This window comes from Odocoileus virginianus, chromosome 8, assembly GCF_023699985.2.
Source record: "Odocoileus virginianus isolate 20LAN1187 ecotype Illinois chromosome 8, Ovbor_1.2, whole genome shotgun sequence".
NCBI classification, from domain to species: domain Eukaryota; kingdom Metazoa; phylum Chordata; class Mammalia; order Artiodactyla; family Cervidae; genus Odocoileus; species Odocoileus virginianus.
This window is the reverse complement of record NC_069681.1, coordinates 70,116,129-70,139,757: the sequence shown is the minus strand read 5'-3', so window position 1 is coordinate 70,139,757 and position 23,629 is coordinate 70,116,129. Positions and strand designations below refer to the sequence as shown.

The following is a 23,629-nucleotide window of genomic DNA, read 5'->3' as shown; positions in this document are numbered from 1 at the left end:
CTGACTCAACTAGTCTTTTTTTGCTGTACAGCATTTGGGATCTTAGTTCCCTGACCAGGGATTGAACCTGTGCACCCTGCATTGAGAGCACAGAGTCTCAACCACTGGACCACCAGAGAAGTTTGCAGAGGCTTTCTTATTGGACTTTATGTCATCTAATCTTGGCCTCCTCTAAACTATTCTTTATACTAGAGCCAGTATTTTCTTTTATTTTTTCCCCATTTATTTTTATTAGTTGGAGGCTAATTACAATATTGTAGTGGTTTTTGCCATACATTGACATGAATCAGCCATGGATTTACATGTTTTCCCCATCCCAATCCCCCCTCCCACCTCCCCAGTATTATTTATTTATTTATTTATTTTAATTAGAGGCTAATTACTTTACAATATTGAAGTGGTCTTTGCCATGCATTGACATGAATCAGCCATTTGGTCAGCATTCATCTGTAAATCTTTATGTGGTAGATTCTCATTTTCTTCAGTATAAAATTCAGGTTAGCTTTTTTCAGTCTATTCATTACATGTTTTGGAGAAGGAAATGGCAACCCATTCCAGTATTCTGGTCTGGAGCCATGGACAGAAGAGCTTGGTGGGCTGCAGTCCTTGGGATCGCAAAGAGTTGGACACGACTGAGCGACTAACACAATTAGTACATGTTTTTGAAGCAGTTTCAGCTAAGTCACTGAATAACTGCTGGTGCCAAGTAAGTTAAAATCCAGCTCATCAAACAATAGAAACCAGACAGATATTTTTGGTTTCTTCTGGCACCCTAAGCCTAATGTTTCTGTAAAGTCACTCTTTTTCTAATAAAATTTAACTCATTGATATCATATACTAGTATGTTTAAAGATATACGTTAAGTCCTCTCAATAGGAATCTTCAAGTTGCAAGCTTTCAATGATGTGAATGTGTGTTCCATCAACATCCAGTGTGAGTGAAATTGCAGCTTGCCCTGTTTCCTATTGCTGACGACTCCTCAGCTCTACCATCTCCTATCTTCTCTTCCTCCTCCAGTCAGTAACTCTTCTTGCCTGTTATTTTTAATATTCATTATTTTATTTATATTTTTAATCTTAAAAAAAATTCCTTTTGGTTGCGCTAGGTCTTCGTTGCTGCATGTAGGCTTTCTCTAGTATCGGTGAGCAGGGGCTGCTCTTTGTTGTGGTGTGTGGGCTTCTCATTGTGTTGACTTCTCTAGTTGCACATCATGGGCTCCAGGGCACACAGGCTACAGTAGCTGTGACTCACAGGTGCTGATTAGTTGTGGCTTGTGGGTTCTAGGCTCAGAAGTTGTGGCGCAAGTGCTTCGTTGCTCCATGGCATGTGGTATCTTCTTGGAGTGGGGTTTGAACAGCTCTGTCCACCGAATTGGCAGGCGGATTCTTTACCATTGGACCACCAGGGAAGCCTCCTGGATTATTAATATTATTATTATTTTTTAAGAAAAATTCCTGTGAGTGTTATTTACTGGATTAAAGGATAAAAAACACCTGAGGTTACATATTTTTGGGGTAATACTTCCCTCCAGAAGTACATTATCATGGTGGCATACAAATATATAACTTTTTGTGAAATTTCAGAAACTGTGGGTATTAGCAACTTAAAGGAATTAATTTGGAAGATACAAAATGTTGTTTTAAGTTGATTGTGCTCCTGCTTCCTATTAGATAGTGTGCTTATCAGATAATTTGTCGGATCCTTTGAGCTAATTCTTGTACCCTGTTCTGGTGAGGAAGCACAGTCTGAGAGGGCAAAGCAGCTTTCTTAACTGGCCCAGCTTAAAAGGAGGAGATCCAGTTTTCAAGAAATGTTCAGGCTCTTTTCTTACTCCTTTTCATGGAAGAAAATATAGTGCATATTTTTACATTTATTACTATGTATGTTCCTGGTTTAAGAGCAGCAGACCTGGAAAATCAATAATAAAATTGTTACAGGATACACTGTATTGACTTTCTTAATTAGTGATAGTAAGATATTTCTCATGTTTTGTCTTATTGAAGCATTTCCCCTTAGGAATATGTATAGGCTATATTTTTGGTCTTTACCAGTCTCACCATATAGAAATTATGACAGTTAGGGGCTCTCAATGTTGGTTGTACAATGGAGTCATCTAGGGAGCTTCAAAAAAAGAAAAAACTCATAGCTGGTTCACAGTCCTAGAGATTTTGATTTAATTGGTCTGTTTTCAAAAGGCACTTGAGCAGTTCTAATGAGCTAGTAAGGTTGACAGTTAATGGTAAAAATGTTTGAAGATCATGTTTTTTAGAAAGCTAAATGTTTTTCTCAACTGGCATGTTATCTGAATCACCTGGTTCCTGGTGCATGTACCAAAGCAGACTTTCCTTGAGCAGAGTCCCCAAATTTTTTTTAAAATTTTTGTTTTTTTAGTTTCTCAGTTGAGACTGAACATCCAGGTCGGGAATGTGGCATTTTGGAAGGAGCTTTGGAATAATGAGAGATTTGGCTATGTATCCCAGTGAACCATATCATGCCTGGATGACTAGAGCCACATAATCTGTCTGGATCTTTTTTTGTTGACATAATACATAATTCAATCTTTTTTAACCTTCAGGGAGAATAATATTACCTTTTTATAATTATGATACCTATGTTGTCATAGTTAAGATGTTAGAGTTATTTGCCTATGGGATTTTAACTTGAACCGTTAGTATTATAAGAATTCTGAATATAGTATTTTATTAAATGTTTGAGATAATTTATGTTCATTTTAGAAATTTGAGATAACATAGTTATAGAAAAAAGAAAACCAATAATTGTGTTATCTGGAGTACTTATATATATTTTAAAATATATTTATTAGTGCATGCATGCACGTATAGTTTGGTAGGATAGTACAAAGATATTTTAACACTTGGAAAGTTTATCCACTGCTTTTCAAATGGGCATCTTTTGTTGTGTTGCTTCACTCTGAGAGACTTGTTCTTAATATGTGACATGGGTTGGTGACAGTGGGAATGCTCCTCCTGTTTAAAGTGGGGTTGTTCACATCAGTGTTCAGCCCTTTTTCCCCTTTCAGGAACTGTCCCCTCTTTTCTTCATGTGACGCTGACTTGATGTAGGAGGAAACGTGCTGATAGTGTTGGGAGGGATGTTTTGGGGTTTTATGCTATGTCCTATCCCATTTTTCCTACTGTTTCTGGTCTGATACTTAATGTGCCCTCTGCTGATGTTTCCCAAGGCATCATTTTGGGCTTCAAGCTTGCTGCTGAAAAAAATTACAATTTGCTTAAGATTATGTAAATGAAAATGTAGCTATTGTTCATTCTAGACCCTGTGTTAAAGCAGTTACTACCCATTTTAATTTTTTAGCATAAGGGTAGATATTATTTTCTTCATATACCTGAAGAAATGGGCCGAGGAATGATATTGATCTGGTTCATTACACAGCTTATAATCTTTCATTGTAGAATGATGCGATAAGACTTTAAAAAAGAGACACTAGATGCATGAGTATAAATAAGTTACTACATATATTGCCAGTCATGGAGAACCTGTATGCTTATAGATATAAAAATACAGAAAAAAAAGCTAAAAATATTAATCTGTAGTCAATATTTTGTAGATTTAATGAGACGTCAAGAGGAACTCAGACGTTTGGAAGAACTCAGAAACCAAGAGCTACAAAAACGAAAGCAAATACAGCTGAGGTAAAGAACATCATTATAACATATATGTGAATATATGTAGCTTTTATTGCGTATATTATTAATAAAACTCCAATGTCTGTTATTGACAAGTTGTATTTAATATTAATTGGAAAATACAGAAAAAAACCAAAATTGTCCATTTTTGACTATAGTTATGGAATTACTAACAATCTCCCATAACTCATTATTCTGTCTCAATATGATTGTTTCTAGTTAGTTGTAGACACTTTGCAGACACTGAACTTAGAGGGCTTAGGCATTATTTCATATAATTTACTGTAAAAATGGACTGTGATTTACTGGACTATTTTTCTATAGATGCATATATATGCATTCTTAGTTTTGATTTTTCCATGTGTTTAAGACTGGTCTGAATGCCATTATGCATTTTTGTACTTCTGATAATTTATTTAAAAAAGATATCTGGCGGTGGAATCCACGGTAAAAACGATATGGGCATCAGAGATCTCAGTACATGATAGACAACTGTGACAGGCAGCTTAAAATCTTTTAGGTTAAGGAAGGAGCTTTAAGGGAGTAGTTGATCTAAGATGTGGAAAGAAAAATTGTTTTTCTTGCATCTGCAAGACTTAATTGTAAAATACAAGATAAATATTACTCTTACATGTTTCAGCAGTCTTAATTAGGAATTGTAAGCACAGGTATGATAGATTAAAGCAAGCTTAAACTTTTGTTTTGAAAGTGCTGTTAAAGTACTAAGTGCTGTGATGGGAAGTAAGGTGATCATGGGAAATAAAAGTGAAAAACTTAATGAGTTTGAAGTGTCCTCATGGTCTGGAGATAGATAAGTTGTTCGTATAGTGTATTTTTTCCAACTTTGTACCTGATGGTATCAGTGTATGTATGTTTCTGTATTAGGACTACTCTGATTTTACTGTAACCTGCTTACTCTCAATTCATAGTACTTCACAGGCAGCATCAGCATCCTAGCCTCAGTACTGCTGAGTCATAAGCTGACTCACCTGTGTTGTGATAAACCCTCCAGGTGACTCTGAGGCATTCTAAAGTTAGGAAACCACTGTTGTAAAAGAAACTCCCCAATTAACTACTTTCCCGAGGGGCTGTTTTCAATGTCTTTCTTTTTTTTAAAACAATTTTTATTGATTGATTGATTGCTGTGCTGGATCTTTGTTGCTGCCCGTGGGCTCTCTCAAGTTGCAGAGAGAAGGGGCTAGTTTCTAATTGCGGTGCACGTTTTTCTCATTGTTGTGCCTTCTCTTGTGGAGCACAGGCTCTAGGGTGCGGGCTCAATGGTTGTGGCATGTGGGCTTAGTTGCTCTGTGGCATGTGGAGTCTTCCCGAACCAGGGATGGAACCCGTGTCCCCTGCATTGGCAAGCGGATTCTTTACCACCAGGGATGTCCTCAATTTCTTTCTTATTGCTTTTTTCTGTTTTATGTAATTGTGTTTAAGTCTCTACTTGTCCAAATAAAAGGAAACCTCCTCTCTTGTAAAATAAACCTTTCTGAATCTAGCTTTCTCCTTCTACATTTATTCTTTACAGCTAGGCTTTTAGAATTAGTGCCCTATACTTACTTATGCTGAAATAATAAAGCAATTAAAAGTAAGCAGTGTGGGATGCAAACTATTATGTATAGAATAAACAAACAATAGGGTCCTTCTGTATAGTGCAGGAACTATATTCAGTATCCTGTGATAAACCATAATGAAAAAAATATATAGGGATATAGGTTTGCAATTCTGAAACTACTTTTTTTCCCTTTTTGATCACGACTTTATTGAAAATAATGTATATACTTTCTTAAATGAATAAATTAGGTAAATATGACCTGAGGTTTCTCATTATTAGAGAATGAAAGAAGGCGGAAAGGCTAAAATGAAAATGAATCCTGTCATGTTCAGTGGGGATCAGAGTGTGAACTGAATGCAGTTTAGTCTAGACAAAAACAGAAATACAGATGTGTATATATGTGGGTTCATATGTATACATATATATACTTCCTAGCCCTGTCTACCCAGAAGCAGTGATGCCTCGGGAATAATGCCAGATTTTTGTTTCCGAATACCATTCTCCAATAAAAGGAACCAGGGCTTTTTGGAAAAGTGGCCGATTCCAGTATTAAAAAATCCAAGTTGACTGATGTTGTGCCAGAGTGAAGGAAAGTCCTTGAACTAAGCTCAGGCCTTTTGGAAGAACACAGGAGCTAAACTGAAGACACTCCTAAAGGCCAAAGTTGGAACAATATCAACAACAAAATAAGAAATGATAGGTTTTACATTTGTCAAATGATATTTACTCAGGTCAAATACCCATGAGTCTGTGCTGATAAAAGTAATTTAATGAATAAGTAAATAAATGGAGGAGAATGGACAGCTTTTCCTTAGTTGTTAGAAGTAGAATTCCAAATAAATGGGAAAGGAGCCTGAGAGAAAAGTACCAAGGAGTGAATACTGCAGTAATACAGGCATACATCAGCGTTAGTGTGGATTTGGTTCCAGGCTACCACAATCAAGAGAATACCTCAATAGAGTCACCTTTATACTATATGTAGTCTTTTAAGTGTTCAATAGCATGATGTCTTAAATAATATTATATTTTCAATATATTTCAATATTATGAGATAATATTTTCAATATTAATATTTTATGGGTTTCCCTCTTAATCGTATTACAACTAATTATTATTTAATAGTAATCCTTCACATCCATACTGGGTTTTTGTTGTTCCATGCTTGAATATACCTCTGGGGCAGAGGTTGGCAAACTTTTTCTGGGAAAAGGCTCCTTCGTAAATATTTTAGGCTTTCCATGTCATATGGTCTCTGTCTCAACTATTTAACAGTGCTCCAAACCAGAGGTAGCCACAGACAGTGAGGGAACGATTGTTCCAAAATTTACAAAAATTTGTAGGTGGTACATAGATACCTGCTCCCAGATTTCCTCAGTGGGTTGATGCAGTGAGGGAGAGGGGGCTTATGAAGGCTTCCTTCTGTACATAGTAGGATTTTTGTCTCAGCAGTGTGGTAATTTGCAGTGGTTGGTACAAACTGCTTTGCTAGTGGTGAATCTCAGGCCTTTTCTTTGTTCTGTAATAGAGTACTGGTTTGAGCTTTTGGAGGCTGGATTTTTTTGACTGTAAGCATATAACTAGGATGCTGTTACTTTACTTTTTTTTTAATTTACCCTAGATATTAGCATTTCATTGGTTTGTTTGATTTATTAGAGGTTTAGAGCGAAATAGGAGGAAGGTAAACCTGATAAGCCACTTATTATCAGAGACTGGCATAATGTATAAATAAATGATACACATTAATGGTTTTGTTTTACCTGAAATAAGATATCTAGTTATGGCTTATATGTCACACCCTGAGTTTTTATTTACAAATCTCTCAGGCATGAGGAAGAGCACCGTCGTCGTGAAGAGGAAATGATCCGACACAGAGAACAGGAGGAGCTGAGGCGACAGCAGGAGGGCTTTAAGCCAAACTATATGGAAAATGTAAGTAAAGTACTAGTTAACTAAAGTGATTTTATATTGTCAGGTGGATGATGTATACTTAGAATTCTTTAGATACTGCTTTATATAGTACTGTATTTTCTAATCTTTCTGAATCTTCATGTTTATGATAAACTAACAAGTTTCTTAACCTCTTACAGGTAGTAAAAACCAAAATTAGTTTCTGAAGATATTCATGCTTTATGAAATGAATATTAAATTTTGCTTCTTTTCACTTTATCTTTTTTAATTGCTGCTAAATTAGGAATCTTGATAAATCCCATCATCTCCACTTGACTGATGTTCACCATTAAGTGATGTCAGTTCTTTAGTTTGGAAGATTTTAGACATCTAGAAAAGTAGAATAGTATATGCTTATTAGTCAGCCATAACAGTTATTAGTACTTGGCTCATCTTTTTCATCTTTAAGTAATCCTGAAATTTTTTGTATGAAAACCTTGACTTCATATAATTTTATATGAGTGTGGACCTATAAAAGATAAGAACTCTCAAAAAATTTCTTTATCACACCTTGAAAGTTGTCAGTTACTTAATATTAAGTAATAAAAGCTCCAATTTGTCCAAGTCTTCAATCTTTTAAAAAAATCATTTGGTTTCTTCAAATGGGTTGATGCATCCATTCTTTTCTGTCTGTAGGTTTCCTTTCTTTTTTTTTTCTCATTGTTTTCTTATTGTTTTTATTTTTAAAGGAACAGCCCCTCATATAGAATATTTCACATCCTGGATCTTGTTGATTATATCCTGGCAGTGATGTTCAACAAGTTTCTTTATGCCTGAGTTTCTTACAGACTGGAAGTTAGTTCTAGAGACTTTATCTGAGTCAAGTTTTTGTTTTAGGGAGGCAAAATGGTAGGGCAAAAAAGGATACTTCAAATGTGTTATAACCCACAGACTCTCGTTGTTCACCTTAGATGAATGCCAGCTTAACAACTCACTCTAAAAAATACTTAACAATATTTTTTTCTCTGTTTTAAAGCCATGATTCTTGAGTAAGTTTCTGAGGCTAAATGTATTAATTCAAATCACCAGTGCCTTGTTTTTCTGACTGTCCCTGTCCCTGGAAAATTTTAAAGGTTTTTCAATTAAAATGAATACAACAAAGTAAATCCTAAGTAGAATAGTTCAAGAACTTTTTATTTTGCCTTCCATCAAGTAAATATCCTTTGAATGAAAATGACATTTTCATTTAAATTCAGTTAGAAAATTTTTTGTTACTTATAAGTTGCACTAAAAGTTAATAGATTTTTAAATCCCATTACCAAATTAGTTGAGTACGTTTTTTGAGCATTGGGTTTTTTATTTTTATTTTTTTTGAGTAATTTCTAGCTTTATTGCAATTCTCTTTTCCTCTTGGGTACATAATACTTCCATAGTGACATTTTTAAATTGTGGTCTTCTTTTTCACTGTTAAATTTTAATATAAATCTGTTGGATTTATCAATGTGAGAATATTTTACAATGTTAAAAGAACGTGGAATTTAAAAATTCTCCAAATGTGTGAATTTTGAAAACTAGCAAGTAGTGTTTTAATCTTAAAATATAGAAAAGTGCATGTGATACATTTCTTAGAGAAATTTTATTTCATTCCATTGATGACTAGGAAATTGTTCCTAGTTCTTCTGTGTACCTTAGTATATCAATTTCTAAAGTTCTTGTCTATAGTTAAGATGGTGGGATTAGCTTTCTTAATATTTTTCTGGCATAAACATTATGTCCCTGGAGCAAATATGTAGCTGTGTCTGATGATTTAAGTCATTTAGGGACCAGAAGGAAATGATTAATATGTTTTGTTAAACTTAAGTTGGCTACATCCAAAGCTTGATTACAAACTCTCATTTTTTGAAATTTCACAGTTTTTAAAAACCTAAATAAGTATTTTTAATATGTTCAAGTAGTAGGCATAATTAATGAAGGACAGATAGTTTTGACTTTTTATGCAAAAACTATTTAGAAATGTTGCTAAAGTTTAAAATTGAAATCCTGCAAATACATAAAACATTGGAATGTTTCAAATTCATTTTAATGGTGGGTAAGATGTAATAGCCAGGGAACTTTGAGAATAAATAAATTAGGTATTTAAAAGTATGGCAGGTTTAGTGGAATTTCAGAAGTAGCTCATTTATTGTTTCACAAGATTATGCTGTCAGAAAAGTTAGATGATTAAATATTTTAACATTAATAGAGTTTTAATTAGTTATCAAAAGAATGTTTTACATATTTGAAGCATCGTAAGATTAATTTGGCTGGAGTAGAAGTATGCAAACATATCCTGGAACCTCCCATTTTTGTACCACTTTGTACCCATTTTGTACCACTCTACCACAGAGCTGAGAATGGTGTTTACATTTTTAAAGTGTTGATAAGAAAAAAAAAAGCACTACTAAACAGTTATTTGTGAACCATAAAACCTAAAAGACATATCTTTGACTCTTTACAGAAAAAGTTCACTGAACAGTGGGATGGAGTTGGTGATTTTTTCTTTTTAATTAATAGTCATGTTAGACCCCAGAGTTAGTATGTTCTTAATTTTTTGGAAAGGAGTCATTTAAAATAGTATGTAGCAGTGAAATTTAATATGTAGGGGAAAACATAGTCTTCTTCTATTTTTAGGTTTTTCTGAGATTAGAAACAATGAATAGACAAATTTTCCATCATTTTGGTCTCAATTTTATTTGATTTCTAGCTTTGTAATGCTTGTTAGTATAAACTAATCAGGCCAATCAGGCACTAAAGAAATATTAACAAAAGCTCTTTACTGGTCTTAAGTGGTTTGTGTTAATAGAAAAACATTGAGGCCATTGTTACATCAGTTATTCTTCATTTACTTTCAAAACTGTCTCTGGAAAAATTTGTTAAACAATGTTAATGTTTGTTTTTGTTTTTAAAAGCTTTGAAATTAGGCCCTCTTATGTGCTTCTCTTATTCCCTGTTCAGTGTAAAGGGAGGAATCACATGGTAAGTGTTCAGCTTGCCTGAGTAATAAGAATCTTGTAGGTTTACTTGGTTTGTTTTAAGATGTCACCTCTCACTTATTTCTAATATTCCTATTAGGAATATTCCAACACAAATAGTAGCTATTTCAGAGTATAAAATAAATACTTGTTTTGTCTTGAATAGTATATATTTTTAAATGTAGCAAAAGACGTATTATGTTTGATCATGTTTTTTTTTTGTTAGCTTTCAAATTGATCATAATATTATAACATACATAGGAATATATTTTAAGAGTTTCAAGAATATGCCAACCCTTCATCAATTAGAAGCTGTCATTTTAATTTCATACCTTATTTCTTCTTAGAGGAAGTCATGCTCTTTGATAATAAATTTGTAATTATATATTAAACATGTTATTTTTCACTCTTGCAGTATAATATTTTTTTGACTCCTGTAACACTGTATATATTTTTATGCCGTGCCTTAATTTCATTTAGGTTTGTTTTTACTGCATTATAATGGGATCATTTTCTAGACAGACCAGTTTCTAGGTTGAAATTTTCTACTTATCACAATTTTATAGCTTTGAACACAGAAGTTATTCAATTAACAGTAAGAATTTGTGAATCTGTCTTTATGATTGTCTTTTTTTTTTTAAAATATTAGGTGTTTTACTGCCTGTAGATTCAGTAGTTTAAGCATTTAAGTACTGCTATGTATGTACCAGTCTTTTTTTGTGGGTACAGCTTGGATTGGAGTCAAGAGGAAATTTTAACTAGCATATTTTAAAAATGCAGTTTCTTGGAAAAGTGATGATGTCATAGGATATGTAAATATCTTTGTGGCTTTAGTAGTGGTATCATGTAGTTATAAAATACTTCGACTTGGAGAATTGGATCAGTACTTAGATTGGATGCTACTTTGTTTTAAAACTTAAGTAGTTTCTTTGGCTGGCATGGTCAATGTTAATGTTTGGGTTTTAGTAAAGAAAAGAATAGCCCTTCATATCTGTTTCATATATATATATGTAATTTTTATTCCTTTTTGAGTAGATGGGAATAGCCCTGGAGAATTGAACACATCATTAAAAACCTGAATGTTTATTACATGCCAAGGCAGTGATTTGACCCCCGTTCCTTAGTCAGAGGTCCCCATTGTAGCTCCTGGGATTGGACAGCAAGGCCACAAGCAGTGAGGGGATGCAACCTGGCTAAGAGAGAAGCCTCTTCCATGGTAGCGTTTTTGATCATGTGTAGTAAGGAGTCAGGGAGCTTTTAAAAAAGGTGGATGCTCAGGTCTCCATCCTACTCACTGAAAATCCAGTAATTTTCAATCTTTGCAACATTTCTGTGGAAGTTAGAAAAGTGCCTGAGATCTAATCCATTGGGACTGGGTTGCAGCCATGGGATCAGCATTTTAAAAAGCTCTTTGGGGGCCCCGGGGGCGGAGCTCACGTGGCCTGTTAAAAAAAAAAAGCTCTTTGGTTTACTTATTTTCATTAGCGAAGATCAGAAACCACTGGCCAGATGTTGAAGTGAGACATATGTTGAGATGAATATAGTGACACCAGTTGAATTTTTTATGGGAGTTTGGGTGAAGTGAGAGCTTAGGTTCATTCTGCATGGGAGATATGGCTCACCTAGTTAACAGTTCAAATGGCACAGCCTTCTGTGTGAATTGTGCTGTGTAGGATTTTGGTGTGGCAACTTGTTGGACTTTCATCCTTTATGTGGAAGGGAGTATTGTCTCAAATGATATATTAATATTTTGTTTTTAAAATATTTCATTTTGACTGGGGGTCTGCAGACTAGGGTAAGTCAGGCCAAATCTGAGCGCTGCCTGTTTTTGAAATAGGTTTATGGGAATTCAGCCATGTTTATGTTTTGCTTATGGCTGCTTTGCCCCAGAATGACAGCTTTGACTAGTGGTGACATAACTCTGATGTTGTGTCAAGACTGTATGGTCAGCAGAGCCTGAAATACTATCCAGTCTTTTCCCAAAAAAGTTTGCTGACCTGTGATCTCTGGCCAGTTTGAGAGTTGTGAGAGGGTAACAGGCAGGAAGGTCAGGGGTCTCCAAATGGAGGAAATAGCCTGCAAATGTGAGACATTTTTTCTCTCTCTCTTAAGCAGCAGGAAGAAACAAACTACAAGTGTTAGGTTTTTTTCCCTTCTCTATACAAATTTAAAAAGAGGTTTCTTTCAAAATTCTGTGTTGCCATAACGACACCTGGTTCCACCTGAACTTAATTTTTCTTGAACCTTGAGCTAACCAACACATTTTTCTTATGGAAATGTTTTTCTTAAGCTAGTCTCTGTCTTCAAGTTGGTTCTGCCTAAGACTCAGGACCGACTTGACAAACCAGTATGTTTTACTCATGCAAATGTTCTCTTAAGCTATGTTCATGAGACTAGTATTTGCTTGGAAACCTGCCTTTCTTCAAGATTCATGTCAATAGTTTTGTGGCCCAGGACAACTCGCCTTGTGCCAGTGGCATCCTAAAATGCATGTTTTGGGTGAGGGGCCTTGTGCCAGTCTCTGAGTTTTGAGACATTTCCTTTCTCTAATTAACAGCCTGCTAGTAGCTATGTAACATCTGGCTAAAGACTAGTAGGGGGGGCCTTCTTTCTGCCTGCTTCTGATGTCTGTCAGAAGCTGTCTCTCTCTCTCTCATACTTCAGTAAAACCTTATCACACAAACTCTCTGAGCGATCAACCTTGTCACTGGCCCCCTCCTCTCCTCCGGAGGCCGAGAATCCTGGTGTCTTTCACTGCTCAGCAACAATCTTTCAGTTAGAGGAGGGAATCTATAAAAAAATGCCCCATGTTAACAAAACTAATAAAGAATTTGTGATTTAAGATGTAATTTTATTAATTTGTATGTTTTTTTTTTCAGTGTTTTTAGAAGGCCTATTGAGCAGAATGCCTCATATCCTAGAACCTTGATTCTTGGTTCTGAAGAATCCAGATTAGTGTCCTGAATGTTCATTGGTAGTCATGGTTATAAGTCAGAGCAGAAGTTACGGGAAGAGCTGATACAGCGTCACAGCCACATTGCTCATGTCTTGGAGTGGTCAAGTCCCTTTTTTCAGTCAGTTGAGGCAAATCCTTTCACTTGGATTGCCACATTTGGCCTTTTGTTTTATTCCAGTCCCTTCCTGCTTCTTGTGTGGGTATTGTTTCTCTTTATCAGTATCCCTTGATTTAATCATAACCTAACTCCCTTCAACAATCCCCCATTTTCTCTGTACAAAACTCAACAGAAATTCTAGCCAGTAATAAAGTTTCATTAATAGGTGCTGGCAGAGCCAACTGATCCCACTTGTCACTTAGTAATGTCTGAATACATTTTCTTAAATGGCTTTTGAATTTTTGAGAGAAGCTGCCAAAATTTTGTGGTTTTCCCATGGCTGTCACTTCTCTTTTTTCAGTAAATTATTTAGTTCTAACAAGTGATTTGGTTGTATTGCAGTAGAAAATTGCATTATTTTGGAAGGGTTAAGTATCTGACACATTTTGTAGGATGACACTTTTCATCATCCTATGGAAATAACTGAGGAGTTATTTGGTGTAGGGTTTGGTGTCAGATTTAGGTGTGGGAACGTCATTGCCAATTGCTGGTATAATGGAAGCCCACTTCTGATGGTGAAAATGAAAATGGATAATAGCAGATTTGTTGCAGTGGTCTTTCATAGGATGCACTAATTATGACCATTTTTGTTGTTAATATGGTTTCATTTATTTACTAAAATAATTTAATTGATTTATTACAGTGAGCCAAGAATTTTTCTGAATATTTGAGGATGGTACATAGACTTTATCATCAAATAAAAGCAAAGACAACATTTTTATAATGTTATAACTAACATAGACTCTAGGAGATGACCTTTAGAATTTTGATTTAATTTTTAGATTTAGATTTTTCAATTTTAGATTGATTTTAATTTTTAGAATTTTAGAATTAATTTGCGTAATTTGGGTTGAAGATATAATACCATTTTAACCAGCTGTTAAATCTTTGATCACATCTCAAAAGGATTTATTTATTTTAATAATACCTAATTACTTGTAGGAAAATTTGTAGGAAAACTTTAAAGTTTTCATCCAAACTAGGACAAGTGAATATGAGTACTAGGTAAAATTTCCTCTCTCTTTTTTTTTTTAAACAGCAGGTATAAAATAAGCCATCTTAGGCAAATTGGGTTGTGTTTGTGGTCACCCTTGTTATGATTATGAACAGCATTTTCCCCTCTCTGTTTTATCATTCATATTTCAAAATCTTTTGAATGAATCCAGATGGAAGTGGTTTGATTCTTTATATACTTCATCAGAGTATACTTAATTATCTCTGTGCCATATTAGATTACTTCTTTGACCTTACCTTCCTAATATTATAGTCACAGAGAGGCTTATTTTCCACAGAAACTTCCATATCTCTTTTTCACTTGTGAAGAATGTGCCCAGCACATATATAATCTCTGACTGTTCACCCCAGCTGTGATCCTGGATCATTTTTAACATGATTTTTGGTACTTATATTGCCTTCTAATTATTTTCTGACATTTTTGTTCAGTAATTGACCTCTCTGAGTTTTTCACGGCCAGACATTTTATATTTGTTATAGTGTAGTTACTTAAATGTAAACTGGGAGGGCTAAATAGTTGTCTTTCAGACTACAGCAAGCAGCATAATCACATGGTTTTGAGTGTTCTTTATGAGCCACCAAACCTCAGTATTTTTATTGAATACTGAAGTCTCAGATGTTCTTCGTCAGTAGTTTTGAAACATAGGTGGCATTGAGACATAGCTATTGATGTATTTTTGTAGTGTTCATAATGGTATCACATAGTGAAGAGTAAAATAACCGTTTTTTGTGCTTAGTTTTCACACATAACTTTTTAGTAGGTGCATTCCACTTGAATATCCCTTCAAGATTGTTAGACTTACAGGAAGACTGGAGATTTCCTTTAGTAAGGAAATTTTTTTCACTGTTTTTCTTGTGTTTATAATAGTCCTGAGCTTTGTAGAGGATACAGAAAGAAATCAAGTCTAGGGTCACATCTTTGAGGATTTTAGAGTATTTTAGGTACAGAGGACCTATGTGGAGTAGGTTAAGAGACAACAGCTAAAAAAAGTTCTGAAAGTTTAGAGAAAATTGCCTGCTTGAGAAAGTGTGTAGTCTCTGCACTGTTGAGGGGCTATATTGGGTGTATTTTAAAAGCTAATGTGATTGATTTATTATTCCGCTGTGTTGTAGGTATATTTGAAATGGTAAGTTCTTTTCATCTTACTTGGTTCAGAATGGTAAGCACGTTAGCTAATGTTTACCTTTTCAAGAGAGGCTGGAGAAGAGAGTTTACTTTATTTGCCAATACAAGTGAACTAGAGTGAACATGGATTTTGAAATGTCTACTATGTGCAATGTAAATCATAGGAATTTTATTCAGTTATTAAGTAGCTTGAAATCATAACAAAACATTTTATGAAGACGTAAAAACTTGTTACTTCTCCTTTGTGACTTCTTATAATATTTAGAACCTCTTGACAGGAGTTATCCTATGAGGTGGCTATGTAAAAAAAATTTTTTTAAGGCCAATCAGTATTTTGTATATTCTGTACTTCATATTAAAGCTTTATAGTATCACCTGAAATGTCAGAATTTTTTATTAGATCAAACGAGATAAATGTGAGTATCAGTATCCCTTTGTAATTACTAACTACTAGTGATAGGGAGCAGGAAACTTGAGTTTGTAAGTATGCTCTGCTGATGAAATGCACTTATTTCTGTTTAGAATTCCAAGTTCTTGAACGTATATGGGTAAGTTTGCCTCGTTGTTTTGTGATAACCTCCACTACATTGTGCAACCACATTTCAAATACTGTCTTTTCTGGTTGTAAATTTGTAATGATTCTCAAGATGTAACATCTTAATTTGGTGTGCTGTTACTTTCCCTCAATCTTGCTTTTAAACAAAATGAAATGCTTGTATAGTAGTTTCTATTATAAAGGTAAATTTTGAGTAACTTCTTGTATTTAGGTATCATTTAAGTACTTTTAAATATTAGTGTGTATATTGAATTTCTTGCTTTGAGTTAACAACTTAGAAACTATAGGTTGTCAAGATTTCAATCTTCTGGTAGACTACTAAGATAACTTGTTTTATGTCTAGTATCACAAATAGAAAAATATATTCTCATCTATTAAATACATAATTCTTCATACATTGGAACGCTTATGCTTTATTATTAGCTTTCTTCTGTTGGTGAGACCGACTTAAAATTGCTTCTTTTGCAGCTGATATTTACTCTTCTGTTTCATCTTTCATCCCTTGATCTGGCCAGTCATGATAGTTGTTTTGATTTTGATATGGAAGTATACAGGGTAAGAAGTTATAGGTAAAGAAATGCAAACCAGTCACTGGTATTGTATGTACATTGATAAGATACAATTAAAAGTATTATGTCTGTGTTGTAGTTGATATCCAGATTACTGATTTCTTTAAGCGTTTCAGATAAAATAACTAAATTTGAGGAATAATTATATACCTCTAATTAATTTCCGTTTTTTAAAGCAGCTTTTCAAATGGAATTTGCCATGACAGTTGAAAAGAGTGATGTTGAAAATGTCCCTTAGGTATATAGATTAGAAATAAAATTCTCAGCTCAATAAAAATTTATTTAAAAATTGATTTGTTTAAAATATTTATTCCCTTCTGTCTCTTGATGTGTATGGCTAGATTATATGTAGTTAATGTTTAATTCATTTTCAATTAGAGAGCCATCCTATGTATTAACAAGTAGCAATTAAGTTTGCTACTTAGTCAGTTGAATTTGATAGTGACTTCCAAACATCATGTCTACGAAGTTACCTGAACCAGGCTTTAGAAGTACACTGTTGAGTGAATGTAGTTTAAGAGGCACGTGTGTTTGGGTTAATGAATACATTAATAATGTTAAGAATAAAACCCCTTACTTGTATTTGGGGTTCCTTCTGTTTCTGATTCAATATTTAACAAGTTCATGACTAAAACTTGATGTAAGTTAAGACAAAATTTATTCAAAGAGAAACATTTTAAAGTTTTAAAAAAGTAAACTTATTTTTTAGATAAATATGTTCCCTTTGCCCCACGTGCATACAGACTCCTTGCCCCACATGCCTACAGACCCCGCACTGTCAGATTCCCTCACATCAGATTCCTGCAGTACATGGGTGTACTTGTCACAGCAGGTGAACCTTCACTAACACATCCTCGTCACCAAAAGTTCATAGTTTATATTCGTTGCTGCACATTCTTGGGTTTTGACAAATGTGTGATGACACATACTACACAGAGTAATTTAATTGCCCTTAAACTTCCTCTGTGCTCCCCCTAGTATTTCTCCCTCCCCGTAATTCCTGGCAGCCACTGATTCCCTTCCTGTGTCCATATTTTTGCCTTTTTCAGAATGTCTTGTTGGAATCAAGAGTCTTTTCATTTTGACTTTTTAGTAATAGACATTTAAGTAGGTTCCTCCTCTTTTTTTTCATGGCTTGATAGCTCATTTCTTTTTAACACTGAATAATAATCCGTTACTTAAATGTACCACAGTTTATCCAGTCACCAAATGAAGGACATCTTGTTTGGCAGTTATGAATAATACTGTTATAAGTATTTGTATGCAGGTTTTTGTGTGGACGTGTTTTTGATAACTTTGGGTAAATAATAAGGAGTGTGATTGCTGGATCGTATGGTAAGAGGAGGCTTAGTTTTGTTAAAAAAAAAAAATACCAAACACCTGTTAAATTGTCTTCTAAAGTGGACATGCTGTTTTGCATTCCCACCAGCAAAGAATGAGAATTCCTGTTTCTCCACGACCTCACCTGCATTTTCTGTTGTCACTGTTTAGGATTTTGGACAGTCTAATAGATGTGTTCTGATAACTGTTCCTTACTTTGTGGTTCCCTAATGAAGTGTGAATTAATGGTTCACTCTGGCAGTCATAAAACTGAGGAACGTTTGCTCCATACTCATGGGTGTAGATACTTGGGAATGCATGCATTCAAATTGAATGGAAAATATACTGTATAGTTTAATTTTAATAGTTGTCTTACGTTACTTAAAATATTTTCCCCCCTCCCCATATAGCAGTGAATGATATAATGTCATGGAAAATGCTGTTTTTTATTACTTGAATATAAAGTGTTAAGTCTTCCATGCCTTTCTCTGTTGGTTATGTTGGAAAGTTTGCGTGCTGTTATTTGAGTTCTATTAATAGGAACATTTCTTATTTCCCATTTTAGTTTATTAGAAGATTACTTTCTTGATGCATACCTTTTAATAACTTAACGCTTTTTAAATGAGTGGATAATTTCTTGGCAAAGTGGCCTACCTTTTTTGTGATTTTATTTTTCTTTAAATATTTTACCTAATTGATTTTTGTTCCTTTCTTGTTTCTAAATATGTTTATTCCCTAATATTTCTAGATGCTGACAGTTTGTCTTCTCTAATGAAAGTTTGACTCTCTAACAGTCTAGTTATTCTTGTATGTAAACTCTGGTGAAAAGATACATTTCCATGTGCTACAAGAATTTATTTTTAGCCTGGAGAAGGAAATGGCAACCCACTCCAGTACTCTTGCCTGGAAAATCCCATGGACAGAGGAGCCTGGTAGGCTATGGTCCATGGGGTCGGCTTTGCTGACCGCAGAAACTAACACAATGTAAATCAACTATGCTCCAATAAATTTTTTTTTTTTTTAAAAGACAGAAAATTTGTATCCTGGATCTTGGAGTACAGAGTGAAGTGCCCTTCCATCACCCACCAGTTGTGTGATTTTAAGTTAAGGTGAAGCATTTCTTTGAGCTTGAGACTGAGGGACATTTATCCCAGATATAAGAGGGAAAGGATGTCTTGCCCTTTAAAAGTATCTTGATTTCTTTAACCTGTCAGCTTTCCCCAATATTTGACTCAGAGTCAGGAGCTCATAACCCTAGAAGGCAAGGATCTAGTCCCTTTGTCCTCACTTCTTCAACTTCCAGAGAAGAAGTATGGGCCCTATACTTCAAAGGACTCTGCTGGCTCTGTCAGCACCCACCAGCTGCTGAAAGCACCAGCCAAGATATTTCTTGGAATACAAATAAATAAAAACAAATAAAAATGTGTGCATGTTAAAAAAAAAAATTTATTTTTAGGAAAAATTCTAGGACTATTTAATGATAGGGTGAATATTGTTACTTGCCAGAACTTACACATTTCTTTAGAATTATATTTCTTTTAGATTGAAAGTTTTATTTCAGGATTTTTAGCATTTTCTTTATTAAGACATGGAACTGAAACGGCACATCATGATCCTTAGATATTTCTTTCGAGACATACCCGAGAGAGGACTTCATGGATTAAAGGAGGAGGATTGTAGCTGTTGGGACTGTATGCACTCAGACGAGGACATAGATTGATCATTGTGTTGGGTGAACACACCATGTCATTGCTTGCAGAATGTTACTCCAGCTGATAATTATTTAAAGTCAGTTTTTGTTTAGTTTACTGTTTCCTAAACCCTTGGCATTCATATACATATTTTATCATATTGAGTTTTAAGGACAAAAGTCAATATTCTCCGTAAAATAATGTCAAGTTCTACATTAAGGTATATTGGTTTAGTTAATTTACATTAGTGCAAATTTTCTGCTACTTTACCTTTTCATGAGTAAATACTGACAGGAACTTAAAAACAGTGGTCCTTAAGCTTTTTGGTTTCAAACCTTTTTTTAAAAGCTATTAAAAATTATTGAGGACCCCAAAAAGGTTTTAATTGCATTATATCAATGCCATATGAGAAATTTAAAGAGACATTTAGAAGAAAATGTAGTGGAAAGAGAGGCCTTATTTTACAGTTTTTGCAAATTTCTCTTGTGCTCGACTTTGTGTAGTGGGAAGAGTGGTATTGTTTTACTCCATTGTGAATTTCTTTAATTTTGGGCTTTATAAGAAAATGGCTGGCTTCCCATATTTGCTTTTGCATTCCACCTGTTGCAAACTGCTGTTTTGGTCAAAGAGCATGAAGAAAACCTGGTTTTACTTAGATAAGTAATTGGAGACAAGTGTATATATTTTAACTTTTTCAGATAATTGAAATATTCTTGTTTGATACTGCAGTGAAACTTGACAAGCAGTAGTTTCTTAAAAAGTTACTCTTTTGCATTAGAATCCATTAGTCTACCTTAGCTACGAGTGGATTGTTTTCCTATGCATGAGTTTGTAATGTACCAAACAGAAAAATAGTGATCCGTTGAGTTACACCAACTATCTAAATGTTAATATATTTTGTTATACAAAATTAAAATAAGTCACATTTCTTAATACCAACCACTCATGAGAAATTACACAAGTCAGTAATTTCCTTGTCAGATGCTGTCTCAAGTAATAATCTTGCTTCAAGAAAATGTGTCTTACTCAGCTGCAGCCCATTCACATCAGTGGTTTTCTTGAAATACCCACCCTATTTCAGAATGCAGCAGAAATTCTTAATGTAGACATCTATTTTGTTGCATAGAATAATTAAAGACATGTACCTAAAGATAGAAAGTTCATAAAATTAATCTGTTTTACTATTTCATCCAGGTGTTCATAGTTGAAATTATTTTTTAATATAAAAAAGTGTCTTTAAAAAAAAGTATCTTAATTCTTCTTATACAAGTGTAAATACTGTTTGTCATGATTTGGAAATAAGACTGTACCACACAATGGCCAAAGAAGAATCATGCATTCTATTCCTTGTCTTTTGTCTGGTCACTTAGAAATTTAATATTAGCTGTAATTGTTGTTGCTTGTCGTCTCACATTTCTTTCATCCATATATTTGCCATAGTCTACTTTCCCTTCCATATAAATTCGACACCTCTTTTTAAAAAACTGGTGTGCTGCGTCTCTGAAGCCCGGTCGGAATTGTCTTTTGACTGATGTCACCCATTTGATAGGCTTCATTTGCCCTGATCACCACATCTCATTTGTTGCTAGAGAAAATACTGTGACTGGGTTTTTTCCCTTTCACCTGTCTCGTGACAGGGTTCTGACCTACTCAACCAAGTAACTGCGCACAATTCAGAGATGTTTTGTGAAACAAACTGATAGCTGTTTCTGACCCATGTTGTACCTGTACTGCAGGTCTTTAAGGACATTCCTCGTGGTCCAGGGGTTAAGACTCCACTCTTGCATTGGTCTTGCATTGGAGAACTAAGATCCCATATGCCTTGACTCAGCCACAATGAATGAAAATAAAATACAGGTCTTTGAAATGTGGCTTCTATTTTCTTTTCTTACAGTCTAATCTTTAGTCTTTTCCATGTGCTCTGGCCCAGGAGGCCATGACTGAAGTTATTTAACTGCAATTGTAATGTGAAGAGTACAGTGATTACTAGTAAAAGTTGAGTGCAGATGCCTTGCTTTGTGCTCTTAACACTAGGATTTTTGCCCACCATTGCTCTTGCATCATGCCCTAGAGTGTCTTCAGTGGAAAGCCCAGAACTGTGTTCTGATGAAGTAGCTTTGAGTTTGTGCACATCTTGGGTGCGTCTTGGGAGATCTTTTCACTCCATGAACCACATCTTGAGAACTTTTTGTTAATGAATTGTTGCTTTGATACAGTATGGCTCTGGGATCAACTGTACTTTTGTTTTTGGTCAACTGTGTATTTAAGCATGTTTCACTAACCAGTTTTCAAAAATACATATGCGTAATTCTTACAATCAAAAGGAACACCTTCTTAATAATATGGTAAAAACATACTAAAAACCATTGCCTTTTGTTAGTCCTTAATGAGATTCTTGAAGAATGAAGGTGCCTTGTGAAGAAGGCACTCTATGAACTCTGTTTGGGCAGATTTTTATAGGTTAGCTCAACCACTTTGCTACACGTATGACCCTACATAAGTTATTGAACAATGCTGGGCCTCAGGTTTATCATCTCTAAAATAGGATGACATTTGACCTTACTTCATAGGGTTGCTGTGAGGATTTGTTGAATTAATTAAAACTGTCGTCCTAGCTTTCTCCTTTTATATAGCACTGCAATCTTTTGAGATTTTGTTTACATATAAGTTGTTGCCTGTTAAACCATGATAATTTTGGTTAAGTAATAAAGTGTCATTAAACTTTGTATTATAAAAATATCACATGTATCACTTCCAATTTAAAATATAATAGAAGGATTTGCAGAAGCGGTGAGGGTCTTTTGTATTGTTTTTGGATGGGTACATAGTTACAGTGAACTTCAAGTGATTTCTCCTTATTGATATTCAATATATCAAGTTATGAGAAGGACTGTCCTAATTTCTTTTGATGACATTACCCTTAGATATTATCCCTGCCTCTTGCATTTTACTAGAAGTATGTAGCAGTGGGTTTATAGAAAGTGTAATTACAATAACCTTAAAATAATGACTATGGAGCTGAAAATTTTACTTTTTCTAAATTAGTTAAAAATTGATCTGTCATCTGTATTATCTCTTTTCTTAATCTTGTGATTATAGCTATATGTAAACTAGTACTCAGCAGTTTTCTTTAGGGAAATAACAAATTGTGCATTTTTAGTGAAAAATGGTGTAATACATAGTATGAATTGTTACTCTAACCCAATGACCTGCTTACCTTAGACTATTATGACATTCTGATTGTCTCATTTAAAGATATTTTAGAACTGGAACTAGTTTATAACAGAGCATCAAAAGGGGACTGTTTTGGCCTCTGTTGAATAGTTGACTTAAAACCATAGATCTCTTCAGTATGTTAATATGCTTTCCACAAAACTCTGTTAATGAAGGAAACATACTAATACGTTTTTTAAAAAGTATTTTATGAATGATAAAGATAAACACTGTTTCGGAAGGTGACAGGTAATGCTGAAATCATAAAGAGGTTTAAACAATAAAAAGATTCTCTGTTGCCCCACCATGAATCGCAGGCATTGAGAATGGGTGCTGGAATATATAGGGGGATTGAAAATTGAAGTCTCAGTGAGACTAATAATTACTGTCTGTCAGTGATTAGCTATTGCCTACCTAGTCTTTCTTAGTTAAGGCAAATCAAGAGTAAAAACATACGTTAAACCTTTGTTACCTCCAACATGTTGGGACCATAAAATCCATGTATTTTACTCTGGTACTGGAGCGCAGCCAGCTCTTTGTAAGAAGTAGCTCCTGTAAATAATAACGTTTAAGATTTTGGGTTTGCTGAAAGAGTCCACACGTTATCAGAAGGCTCTACGCTGAGGAAATGAGAGCTTGGCTTAATTTATTGATAATAGTGTGAAGTGTGATTATAGAATAGTATTTTCTCTATATTTTCAGAATTACATGATTTAATTGGTAATCAGTTTTATAAAATAGTCTAGCTTTCTTGCTGGTCAGTAATACTACCTGTTAACAGTCAAATGTTTTATGATGAAACAAATTTATTTTTTGGAAAGTTAAACATTTACTTTGAGAAAGCTTTAGTATTCAGATTTTCTGGGCAATGAGAAACATTTCTTCATGGAACTGTTATGTAAGTGG

At 34.4% G+C, this 23,629-nt stretch overlaps 1 protein-coding gene across 10 annotated transcripts in view; it reads left to right on the top strand.

Moving 5' to 3' along the window:
- Positions 1 to 23,629, top strand: part of PSPC1 (paraspeckle component 1) — an 85,457-nt gene that overhangs the window by 14,435 nt on the left and 47,393 nt on the right. For 8 of the 10 annotated variants that reach the window (XR_011489081.1, XR_011489080.1, XR_011489079.1 and 5 more), the window contains exons 5-6: positions 3,587 to 3,671; positions 7,047 to 7,152. Coding sequence is in view for 6 of the 10 variants with exons in the window: in XM_070471626.1 (XP_070327727.1) it covers positions 3,587 to 3,671; positions 7,047 to 7,152 (191 nt within the window). In the remaining 4 variants the exon portion in view is untranslated. Of the gene's footprint in view, positions 1 to 3,586; positions 3,672 to 7,046; positions 7,153 to 10,058; positions 12,971 to 13,000; positions 19,265 to 23,629 lie in introns of those variants that run through there. The other 2 variants (XM_070471628.1, XM_070471629.1) reach the window with 2 other exon arrangements.